This window comes from Callithrix jacchus, chromosome 6 (assembly GCF_049354715.1).
Source record: "Callithrix jacchus isolate 240 chromosome 6, calJac240_pri, whole genome shotgun sequence".
NCBI classification, from domain to species: Eukaryota; Metazoa; Chordata; class Mammalia; order Primates; family Cebidae; genus Callithrix; species Callithrix jacchus.
This window is the reverse complement of record NC_133507.1, coordinates 58,374,763-58,387,529: the sequence shown is the minus strand read 5'-3', so window position 1 is coordinate 58,387,529 and position 12,767 is coordinate 58,374,763. Positions and strand designations below refer to the sequence as shown.

The following is a 12,767-nucleotide window of genomic DNA, read 5'->3' as shown; positions in this document are numbered from 1 at the left end:
GGGGAGAAGTAGCAGCAGGAGAAAAAGAAGATAAAGAAATGAAAAAAACCATAGTGAGTTGTTAAGGTGCCATACATTTCTCATTTAATTTTACCACCTTGTGAGGTCGTTGCTATTACTATCCCACCCCATCAAAAATGAAATCTACAGATAAGGTATTGAGAGGTTAAGTGGCTTAGTATAATTAAGTGGCAAAACTCTTGGAATTATTATGCTATATTAATTTGCTATATAATAATGCATTTTAAACATGCTACCAACATCCAAAAAGTAAGTATAATGCTGTGAACTAGGTCAGAGAAGTAGGAGACACTGGGAGGAAAAATACAGGAGGGGCAGGAGCTTGCAGAGGGGTGCCATTTATTAGCCTTTTGGTTTTGCTGTTTAAAACTATACAATGGGCTGGGCACAATAGCTCAGGCCTGTAATCCCAACACTTTGGGAGGCTGAGGCAGGAGGAGTGGTTGAGCCCAGGAGTTTAAGACCAGCCTGGGCAACATAGGGAGACCACCTCTCTACAGAAAGTTAAAAAATTAACAGGGTGTGGTGGTGCACACCTATAGTCCCAGCTACTTGGGAGGCTGAGATGAAAGGGTGTGCTTGAGTCCAGGAGTTGGAGGCTGCAGAGAGCCTGATCAAGCCCCTGAAGGGAGGGGAGGGGAAGAAAAGGGAGGGAGGGAAAGAAGAAGGAAAAAATACTATATAATAAGATTTTTTAAATAATGAGAATAAGGCTGGGCACGGTGGCTCACGCCTGTAATCCTAGCACTTTGGTAGGCCAAGGCAGGCGGTTCACAAAGTCAGGAGATCACAAGGTCAGTAGATCAAGATCATCCTGGCCAACAGGGTGAAACCCCATCTCTACTGGAAATACAAAAATTAGCTGGGTGTGATGGCGCATGCCTGTAATCCCAGCTACTTGGAAGCCTGAGGTAGGAGAATGACTTTAATCCAGGAGGTGGGGGTTGCAGTAAGCCAAGATCAGGCCATTGCACTCCAGCCTGGTGACAGAGTGAGACTCTGTCTCAAAATTTAAAAAAAAATGAGAATAAAACATAGCCAGAGAAAATACAATGAAACATTTGATAAACTGCATTAGATATTTGCTCAGTATCAAGTTTGCAACCCTCTGATCAAATGCAAAGCATGTGTTAATATTTAAGCCCAGGAGAGTATTTCTAGGATGAGTTGAACCCTACCAGGTTCAAAAGTACATGCTCATCTCATGCACTGCTGTTGGTATATGAGCTAAGTACACTCCTTCAAAAAAATAATTTGGCAACATTTGTCAAAAGCCCTAAAATTGTTTTATACTCTGCTCTGAATAATTCCATCACTGAAAATCTAATATTTTTAAAAAGAGGCTTTTACTCAGTTACTTTATCATCTATGATAGCAATAAAATTAAAATTAAAAAGATACAACCTAAATTACTCACTAGAGTTGTTTTTTGCTCACCATCATCCCTTCCTCAGGAAAACTACACCTCAACCAATTCATGTCATCTCAAGGGGACTGTCAATCATGGCTTTCTGTGGGTTCCCCAACTCACCCTAACCACAGCCATAGTGGCTCCCATTTTGTAGCCCATCTCCCAGTAACTGACAATCAGAATTGATTACCAACAGCCCAGAACTGACATGCGGACATCAGGTAAGAGAAGCTGTCTTTCAAGTATGGTTGCTATGCTAAAGGTGTATGTCTGGGGCTCCAGAAGCAAGAGGCTAGAAAAACCCAGAAAGGAGACAAAGAAACTCAATGAGCATTACTTGTAATCTTGAATCTAGCTGTTTCCAAAGCCATTCCACTATCATCCTTCACATACAATTCCCAGTATGTGAACCAATACATTCACTTTTTAACTCAACAAAGTTGTGTTAAGCTGTTATCACATATAAACAAAAGATTCATGACTAATATCCTATCTGAATAAGAACAGTTAACCAATTATAGCACATCCATTCGAGAAAATAACACTGACAGAATAGTGTAACTCTTAAGAGCATGCACTCAGCCCAGTCTGAGTCCTGGCTTTGCTAAATATTCTCTATGTGTCCCTGGGTACATTACTTTTTTTTTTTTTTTGACAGGGTCTGTCAACAGAGTCTCACTCTGTTGCCCTGGCTGGAGTATAGTGGTGTAATCACGGCTCACTGCAGCCTCAACCTCCTGGGCTCAAGCCATCCACCTGAGCCTCCCAAATAGCTACAACTACAGGTATGCACCACCATACCTGGCTAATTTTTGTAGAGACAGTTTCACCATGTTGTCCAGGCTGGTCTCAAACTCCTGCGCTCATGCCATCTGCCCACCTCAGCCCCCCTAAATGCTGGGATTACAGGCATGAGCCACCGTGCCCGGTCCCTGGGTACATTACTTAACTTTTCTATGCCTCAATTTCCTCATCTGTAAAGTAGGGATAATAACAGGACTTCAGATGATTGTTAGGAGAAGCAAATGAGTTACTATTTACAAATGCCCAGAAGAGTATCCAGCATTAATATGTATATCTTTAAGTAAATGAAATAAGCAACAGAGTAGTACACAAAATTGAGCTAAACTATATAATTACACAGATATTTAAAAGAAATCTGCAAGGAAGAGGAAAAATTTATATTTTTTTATGAGGCAAATATACAGTATTTATCAAAAAAGGAAAAAAAAATAATAATAAAACATGTCTCTGGTTTCAGGAGACAAGATGAAGATGATTAGCCTCACACAAACCCCTCTGACCTTCCCCAGAAGCATTCATCCTCAGATAGGAAGCACGTACTTAACTGTCTAGAGAGGAATCATGAAGTCACATAAGGTATTATATTAACAGCAGAATTTAAACCTAGTAGCTTATTTCCTCCAGCTAATTAGTTTTCAAGAAAAGGCACAAATTTATGAGTGTAACCAATTCTTAAAAATCCTCATAGATGAAGAGGAAAAAACATTAAGTCATCCCCCCAAAAAATTTGTATTTGGCTAATGAATCTATGTAGAATATAATCACTTTTATTTAAATATAGGTTAAATTGCCTTCTTGAAATTCCTAAAATTTCAGACCTAAATGATGAAGCCACATTGGGAAAATTTAATTCAAGTTTGACAACCTACCACCCGGATCTGCTCTGCTCTGCATTATCTTTCCACTTCAGGATTGATGAATTCCTATCAATCCATTGAAATCCTGTCTCTCAATGAGATTTGCTATATAATACATGCTACCAAAGGTTTTGTTGTTGTTGTTGGAAGCAATAAAAGAAATAAAACTTATTTTTTAAAACACTTTTTTACAGATTAGCTACACTGCACATCAAGCCTCTTCCCCCTTCCCATATTGAATCCTATTAACAGAGTCAAAGATCTGCCACTAAAGCATTATAATTTAAAGGCTTATCCATCACATTATAAAGCCTCCACAACAAATACACTGCTCCAGCACTGAAAGTGGGGAATTCTTTGTTCAAATTCTAATATTTACTTGTTATGGCTCCAGTGGGCTTATGAGGCCAAAATATTAAGATAAATGGAATTACAAATTAGATTATCTAACATGGAAATAAAATGTTTCACTGATGTAGCTCTAACATTTTCCATGAAGGGACAAAACTTATCTTAAAAAACTGAAATGTAAGATTTGCACAGCTGGTACAGCTTTCAAAATTGGGTTGTTTGGTTAGGGTTTTTTGTATTTTTTTAAATCTTATCCTCACATGTATATAAAAACTCATGCCAAAAAAGCTAATGAAAGTTTGGAGGTAAACTAAATAAGTCCAGAAAACTGATCAGTAAGTTAAAATCTGCTTAAGAAAAACCACTGAAAAAGAGTAAAAACCAAATTTTCCTATTTAGGCAATATATCCTAGTGATTAAAATTCACCACCTTGGTTCAAATCCCCATTATTTACTACTCTAAGTCACACTGGTAAGTCCCTTTGCTTCTCTGTACTTCGGTTTCCTCATCTGAAAATGTGAGTAACAACTATATATATCTCGGAGTTATGAGATACAAGAATTAACAGGTGCAAACACAATAAACTAGCTAGTACTGTTACTATTATCCATTATTACCCTCCAAAATGTAATTCACTTAAGAATTACTAAGATAAGCATCTTCCTGGTTCTAAAATATGTGCATACCATGATATAGAACGAGATAATGTATGTGAAACAGTCCTTCAACAAAACTTTGAGTGCCAACTCTGTAGAGGATGTCCCACTGTGCACTGAAAATATGGAAATGAACAAAATACAGCATCTGAATTCTAGACCTTTCTGTCTAGTTGGCAATATAAATAAAACAATAATAAAAGTAGCATGACACAGGTGCTATGTAAACAATCCTATGAGACACTAAACAACACAGGCACTTAACTAGAGGCAAACACAGGGGTGCCAGATGAAATAAACTCCGGAAATATTTTCTGAGGAACAATCACCTACTTAGTTCAGGGTATCACACTGTTACGTATGCAATTTTTTTCATTTTTGATACATTAATAACTGTTTGAGACTACCCATCATACTACTTACCATGCTCATAAACTTAAATAACTTTTGGTAATAATGAAGATATTTTCTTTTGTTTCTGCATTTTTTTTTAAGACAGGGTCTCACTGTGTTGCCCAGGCTGAAGTTCAGTGGCATGATCATAGCTCACTATATTACTGCAGTCTTGAAATCCTGGGATCAAGGGATCCTCCTACCTCAGCCTCCCAGTAGGACTACAGACATATGCCACCATACCCAGTTTTGTTTTGTTTTTTTCTTTTTTTTTTGAGATAGGGTCAGGCTGGTCTCAAACTCCTGGGCTCAAGCAATCCTCTCGCCTTAGCCTCCCAAAGCTGGGAATACAGGCATGAGATACAGCCCCTGGCCTGATATTCTCTCAAGAAAACAAAATAATAGCCTAGCAAAGGTTATATTGCCTCTTCAAGAAACATTTCTTTCACCAATAAATAAAAGCTACAAACTTTCCCCTACTAAATTATATTAGAACTAATATCACAGGAATGAAAATATTTTTGAGCTAGAAGAGAACCTTTGAGAGCCTCTAATCCAATACTCTGATTTTACAGATTAAAAGAGGCTGTGAAGTATAACGGGAAAGAAAAAAAAAACAGAACCTGAGAGTCAGAAAACTGAATTTTGGGTCCAACTGTCTTACAGTGAAAGCCTGTGCAAATTATCTAAGTTTCCTCATCTGTAAAATGAGAAGTTTGTACTAGATTGCTTCCAATATCCCTTTCAGCACCGTATTCTTAGTTTATGAAACTGAAGCAGAGAGATGCAACTTGCCCAAGGTCACATAGCTAGTTATTAGCAAAGTAAAGACTACCCTCAGATTCCAACTACAATCACTTTCTCCTCTATACCATACTGCTTCTCCTACTTCATAACAATACTCCTGTAATTTATTCTGATTCTTAAAATTAACAAGCATTAAGGAGTTTATGAAACTAAATGATTTCTATAGCTCGTCTATAGAAAATGAGCTTTAAATCCAAATGCGACAAGTACATGAAGTCTCAAGCTGGGTCTTGTTACTTAATACATTTATTAATATTAAATTGACCTCATGAAAGTTATGAGAATTTATGCTTAAATTCCCACCACCTAAAAATCCAACTCACAGAAGACATTATGTGTTGTGCAAAATTAAAATATGAATTGTTATAAGTAATCATAAATATTACATGTATAATTCTAGGAATGAGAATTTAATTCTTGATTTTATGTCCTAGTTATATTTAATACACATTTTTTAATTCAAAAGAGATCAACTTAAACACTTTTCTTTCTTCTTTCCTCTTTTCAGACTCTCCAGCTTTAAAAACATTAGAATACTTAAGCATATTACTTCTTTTTTTGAGACTGAGTCTCACTCTGTCGCCAGGCTGGAGTGACGTAGTTCAATCTCAGCTCAATGCAATCTCCACCTCCTGGGTTCAAGTGACTCTCCTGCCTCAGCCTCCCAAGTACCACACCCAGCTAATTTTTGTATTTTTAGTAGAGACGGGTTTTCACCATGTTGGCCAGGATGGTCTCGATCTCCTGACCTCAGATCTGCCCGCCTCAGCCTCCCAAAGTGCTGGAATTACAGGTGTGAGCCATCGCACCCAGCCTAAGCATATTACTTCTGAAATCATGTAAACAATTACAACTAAAAAACTATAGACTATGCTCATAGTTTCTATTACAAAATTGAAAATCAGCCCCCATAGTATTTTAAATTCTGTACTGAAATATATTACAACTCTACTAAACTGTACCATAAACAGCATTTGGTTCTCTAAAATGTCTTAGGCTTATTATATTTCACAGGGAATTTAGCAAGATTTCATGAAGACCGATTTTGCTGACACCAGAAAATACAGGAAAACCCTCAGAGGAAAAAGCACAATCAAAATGCAAAACAGTAATAAAGTCAACAACAGTTTCATACTACTGACTTGAAAGAACATTAAAAAATGTTAATGAATATATAAGTATAGTTTAACTATATTTAGGGATTTTTTTAAAGAATCACAGAATGTTTACATTTTTAAATTGGATGAGACCTTAAGTCACTAATCCAATAGCACCCATTATAAGAATCTACAGAATTTATCTCCACCTTCTTAGAAAATACGTTCCTGTATTCCACTTTAAATTCTCATAGCTAACTACTGCTTTCCCTTGTTGTTGGTTGTTGCAAGTTCCATTGTTGCTCCACTGTTCCACTATTCCAAGTCTAGTCATTACAAAGTTCTTACACTCTTGTAAAAAATTAGACTGAACGCAATCTGTGTCTTCCTAATTTTCAGCTGTTGGTCTGCCTTCTAAAACAAGAGAATGAATCTATTCTCCCTCTTGTTTATTAAAATTAACAGGTTTTTAAAATGCTATTTACTGAAATCCAGGTTTCTTTAAACACCTGGAGACAGCTATCACGTCTCCCACCCGTTAGTCTCTTCTTTAAACTAAATGTATGTTCCATAGACTTCCTGTAGGTCCTAGAGACATTTTTGAATACAATGTACTTTCACATTGCAAGTTACTTTTTTTAAAAACAGCCACTTGTTGAATTTTGATATAATACCAAAGAAGAAAACTCACTCCTTAATTTTCCAACCATATATCTACATGAAGCTGGATTCTTTTCACATATCTCAACCAAAACATCACAACAGACTGAAGGCAGACACAAAATCCAGCTGTCTTCTAGTAAGCCAGAAATCAAAAAATTAGCAAAAAAATATAAAACAATGCCACTAGTCTAGTTTATTTGGTTTTATAACATATTTATTCTTCATAAAAAATTCTATTTACAACACGGTTTACTTTTAAATTAATATATTTGAAATTGTCATTTAATTTCTAAAATGGCAAATATTAATAGATATAATGCACATAAACCTAAATCTCTTTGGGGTCCTCAATAACTGTTAGGAGAGTAAAGAGGCCCTGAGACCAAAAGGCTATAAAGCATAGTCTATTTCTCATAAGATTTTCAAACCTCTATTCTGGTTTCTCTCTTTTCTCTCTCTCCTCTAATATGTAAATGTGCCAGTGTAGAGGAGACAGCTGTCACGTATCTATTCATGAGCTAGAATCCTTACACATATAACCCTGTCCTCCTCCAGCCAGTGATTTCAAAATATTAAAGGCCGACAGGGCCATCTGGTACACCTTCGTTTTTAACATCTCATTACCAAATCATCTGAAGTCAAATACTTTATTCTTCTAAGGAATGCAGGCTTCAAATATGGTAACAGAGTAAGTTTAAGTGTAATTGTATTATCATGCCATTTTTTTTTTTTTTTTTGAAAGTGTCTCCTTCTGTCACTCAGGCTGGAATATAATGACTCTATCTAGGCTCACTGCAGCCTCCACCTCCCAGGCTCACGGAATCCTCCCAACTCAGCCTCCCGAACCATGCCCAGCTAATTTTTCTATTTTTTGTAGAGATGGGGTTTCACTATGTTGTCCAGGCTAGTTTTGAACTCCTGAGCTCAAGCAATCCAGCTGTCTAGGCCTCCCAAGCTGCTGGGATTACAGGCTTGAGCCACTGCACCTGGCCCATACCATCTTTTTGACCAAGCTTTCACTATTTACAAAAAAGTTAAGCAAATTATTTATAACTGGCAGAGTGGAGCAGGAAAGAAAATGCAAGTGTTCTGTATAATCAATCATTTGATTCTCAGCAATAACCCATTCAAGATACCCATATACTGATATGCAAAACCCCCAACTGCTTATCTAGCCAATATGACACTAAGTTCTCAGACCTCAACAGAGCAAAACTGACCTTTCCTGGAAAACCTTTGTAACTCCTTACTCCCTTAATCACAGGATTATAGAAGACAAAATGGAGTGGAGATTATAGGTTTAAAAGATTCAACAGAAAATCTAGAGCTACACTGCTGAACACCTCAAACAGAACCTCAAGAATGATAAGGGATAAGCTTTGGGATCCAGAGGGACGAAATCTACACTATATTTATCACATAACTTCCTAAATTCTAATAGATTCCCAAATCTTATAGAGCTGTACAGTAATAAAACTATATAAGGATGATAATGGAAATAAGAAAAGGAGAAAGAAAACCACAACATACCACATCAAAAATAACCGGATTATATTCTTAGATTTTTGGTTTCAAAGGTCAAAACTTAAAAATAAGTTAGTAACTTTTACAGATGCTTATGGCATATCTTTAAAAATAACCCATTTTCAAAGTTGTTTGCCTAAAAGGAGTTCAACACATAGAATATTTATGTAAATATATATACATCCGTATCTCTTTGAAGTTTAAATTCTTCTTTTACTATATGTTAAACTGGGTCAATTTTTCAAGAAACATACTTAGTTCTCTCCTTTATACATACAACACATTCAAATTCCATTAATATTAATGGTTCTTACCAGCAGTCAAAAAGCTTTCCAAAACTTCATCAATTTATATAATGTACTAACATGTACACCTGGAAAAGGTGCTAAACACTTCTTAAAATAAAAATTGAGATTTCACTCAATAGAAATATCTCCATTTTGATACTTGGGGCTTCATATTCCTGTTAGCGTTAGTGAAATCTGAGAACATAGTGCCAAGCTTCTAAATGAATATAACCCTAGAAAGGATTAATAGTTTTAACTTGCATGCTGGTTGCTCAAAAACAAATATCCCCCTGTAGCTATCTAGGTACTTGGTGTGAAGTGCAACTTTCACAAAAGCCTGTCCTATGATTTCATGAATTAACAGAAACTCACTACTTGAGGTTACCTAAAAACCCATTGTAATCTCAACTGCTGGAAAAAATTATGGTTATTTGGAAGTTCAAGCTAAATGATTCCAACCCCTCCAAATTTTCAAACATCAGGAAAAGTGCAGAATGTTTTTAAGTTGAAGTAACCTCAGAAACTCACAATCTAGATTTTTCGTCTCCCAAATTCCCAATACTGATAACAGATGTCAACAGATAAGTCAATACTATGCCCTCAGTATCTAGTTCAGGGCCTGGATCACAGTAATGGCTCAATAAATATTCCAGAAAGGAATGAATGAATGAATGAATGATGAAAAAATATAGCCTTCAATAAAAAACAATAAAATGGTCTTTTTAAACTCAACATGAAACTACAAACAAAAGTAAACGCATGCTAAAAGCACCAAATTCTCTATTTATGAAACACATTTTAAACTGTTCATTCAGAAATTTTTAAGTGCGAAGGAATCACCAGATATATTAAATTTTTAGTCACTTAAACTTTTATATTCTAATAATGAAAGCTCAGCGTCGAGATAAGATGAAAAGGGGGAAACGTCTATCAATGTATTCCCCATGTTTAATGGATGCCATAAATCAAAGCTTTCCGTGAATTTTCTAGAGCATATTCATGCCAATCTTTAAGCCTATTGTCACTTTCACACATGCTCACAGGAACAAAATGACAAAGAATGCTATGCCTGAACCACTGGATTCAGGGCACAAAACACTTGATTAACAATTGTCAAGGCTCTGAATAGTAAATATCGACAGATATTTTCAAAATAAAGTACTCCCACCGATTTCTACATAAATCGAAGCTCTTGATTTCTTTAAAACATTCACGAGACTGTTGAACTTCCAGACGTTTATTTGAAAATGTGCCTACAATCTCCTCGTGTGCGACAACTGGGAGTGAACAACCCGTTTATCAACTGCGGATGAATACCGCTAACCGTTTTCCAGACAAAAGAGCGTTAAAAGACACTCCGTGCACATTTATTCATCCCCCAAAAATGTGTTTTCTCCCAGATTTTATTTTATGGCGTGTACTTAAAGTTAAATACAGCAAGTTGAAATTTTAGTCAAAAGCACGCCGGTGCCTTACAAGCTGTGTAACTGCTACATCTGGTGGCAGCACACTTGCTTGCAAGAAGCCAGAAAACTTAGAAAACAATTGTAACCGATCTGGTGCGTTTGCAGTAACCTTTACGCAGCTATTTCCCACAAAACCCACGACCCTGTCAGAGACGAACAGTAGACTAACTTGCAGCAGAGAATATATAACGCACAAACACGCAGGAGGCAACCGCGAAGAAGAGAAAGTTGCAACCATCTGGAGGGGCGGTTTTAAAAACCTGCCCACGAGTCAGTCTGTCGTTCAAATTGCTCTAGGGGACCACAGGGGATCAAAGTCTGCCTTGATAATTTCAGCGTTTCTTCCCAAAGGAGAGACCCTGCAAGCGAGGGGGTATCCTCCAGGTCCCGGGCTGCAAAGCTCGCAGAGCGGGGACCGCCTCTATGGGAGGAGTGCGCCGGGGAAGGGGAGGGGGCTCGAGGACGAAGGCTCCAGCGGGAGGGAAAACCCACCAGAGACCTGAGGCCAGGAGGTTAAGAGTACTGAGTTTACTGGCAAATGGAGCAGAAAGGGGCTCGCGTCCGGGGGGAGGCTTCCCACCCTCGCAGGACTGGCTCCCAGGAACCCCAGGCGAGTCTGTGCGCCTCTCCCCGTCCCTACCAGCGCGCAACCCCTCGTCCGTCTCCTCCGCCACCCGCGAACCACCACCCACAGCAAGCGCACTACCTCCCCGGAGTCGGGGAGCCAGGCGGCCTCGCGTCCACCTCGCCACCATCCCCCACCCCGGGGTCTGGCGGAGGAGCCCGGGGGGCACGGGGATCCGCGGCGCGGGAGTGGAGGCCGGCGAGCGGGCGGGGGCGCAGCGAGCCTTACCTTCCCTGGGCCTCCCGGATGGCGGCGTGTGATTCAGCAGGGACCTGGCCGCCGCCGCCGAGCCCGGGGTTGGAGACGTGGAGAGCTGGGACCAAGATGGCGGCCCCTCCAAACTTCCACTGCTACTTTGGACACTCATCAAGCTACTTTCTGGGAACCCGACTCCCCCCCTGCGACGGCAGCGGCGGCAACGGCACCGGCACCCGCCTCCGTCATGGCGGGGGCCGCACTGAGGGCGAGCGAGAGAGCAAGGGCAGGGAGGGGAGAGTCAAGGGGATAGGGGAGGAAACCGAGAAGAGGGGAGGTGGGGAGGAAAGAGGTGAGGGAAGGAGAGGGGACGGGGAGGAGGGAAAGGGGGAGAAGCGAGGGAGCGGGCGGGCGCGCCGGAGAAGAGGCGGAGGGAAGAAGCGCTGTGGCGGAGGCGTCGAGGGGGCGCTCGCCAGGGCCGGGGTCGGAGCGCGGGCGGAGCGCGGGCTGCGCCGGCAGAGGAGACTTCCGCGGGCGGAACCTGCCGGCACCTCTGCAGTGCGTCGGCCCCCGGCGTCGCCCGAGAGGCGGCGGCGGCGGCAGCAGCGGGCGGTGGGTGGCGGCTGAGGCGGCGGTGTAACCTCTGCATCAGTTACAGGCGGCGGCGGCGTCACGCGCCGCCTGTGCAAACACTATCGCGAGGCTCCTGCGCCTCCGGTAGCGGCGGCGACGGCGGCAGCCGCGGCCGCGGGAGCAGGCTTGGGGGAGGGACCTGCCAAGGGCTGGGGGTGGGGGCATGGGGAGGGAGCGAGCGCGCGAGGGAAGAAGCGCGGGCGCCTGGGCGCTGCTGCCGCGCCCGCGGATCGCCGCGCAGCGCAGGAGCCCCGGGTTGCCGGACTCGCGTGCGCTGGGGCAGCGTCCCCGCGCCGGCCGGAGGGAGGCGCGCCCCCGCCGCGCCGCTCCGGCCCCGGCGCTACTGCCACCTGACTCCCCCTCTCTTCCGCGGAAGCGCGCCTGGCTCCTGACCCACACCCAACCCGGGGAGAAATGCTGCTGCTCTCACTCGACTGCCACTTCTCGGGAGTTCAATGTGATTATTCCATCAAAATGGAACTGAAAAGTTGAGAGTTGCTTCTTTCTTGCCCTTCTTTACTGTGCAGAAAAACCTATGTGCGCCTCCCCGTCTGCAGAATGGGAATAATGACTGAATAAAAGAGCTATGAAAATAAACGTGGGGAGTGGGAGAATTGGGAAATAAAACTTTCTCGTGTTTTCTAAAAAAAGGGTGAAGGAATCTTTAATGAAGAAATTGAAAATTACCGGTTTTGTACACTGTATGTTGTAGCAATTCTGTTTTAAAACAGTAAGTGGAAAATCTAAATGAAAAATGTGATTACTGAATTCGCATATTTAGGAAGACTATACAGCGTTCATCTTGAAGGTATGGTTTCTAGAAATTTCTAGTTTGTTTCTAGTGTCACCGCTGAGTCTCGACTACAAAAATCGAGACTAAATTTGCTAAAATTTATAGATACAGTGTAGCTTTCTACAGACCCACACAAGTACACTCACACCAAGGATTGGGTTTCTTGAACATAAAAGAGCAGTC

The 12,767-nt window shown here is 41.0% G+C and overlaps 1 protein-coding gene across 3 annotated transcripts in view; it reads right to left on the bottom strand.

The window, feature by feature from the left end:
• The window catches only part of TLK1 (tousled like kinase 1), a 166,913-nt gene extending 154,994 nt beyond the window's left edge, over positions 1-11,919 (bottom strand). For all 3 annotated transcript variants that reach the window (XM_078327412.1, XM_002749326.7, XM_008998727.5), the window contains exon 1: positions 11,192-11,919. Coding sequence is in view for 2 of the 3 variants with exons in the window: in XM_002749326.7 (XP_002749372.2) it covers positions 11,192-11,330 (139 nt within the window). In the remaining variant the exon portion in view is untranslated. The remainder of the gene's footprint in view (positions 1-11,191) is intronic.
• Positions 11,920-12,767: the final 848 nt, after the last annotated feature.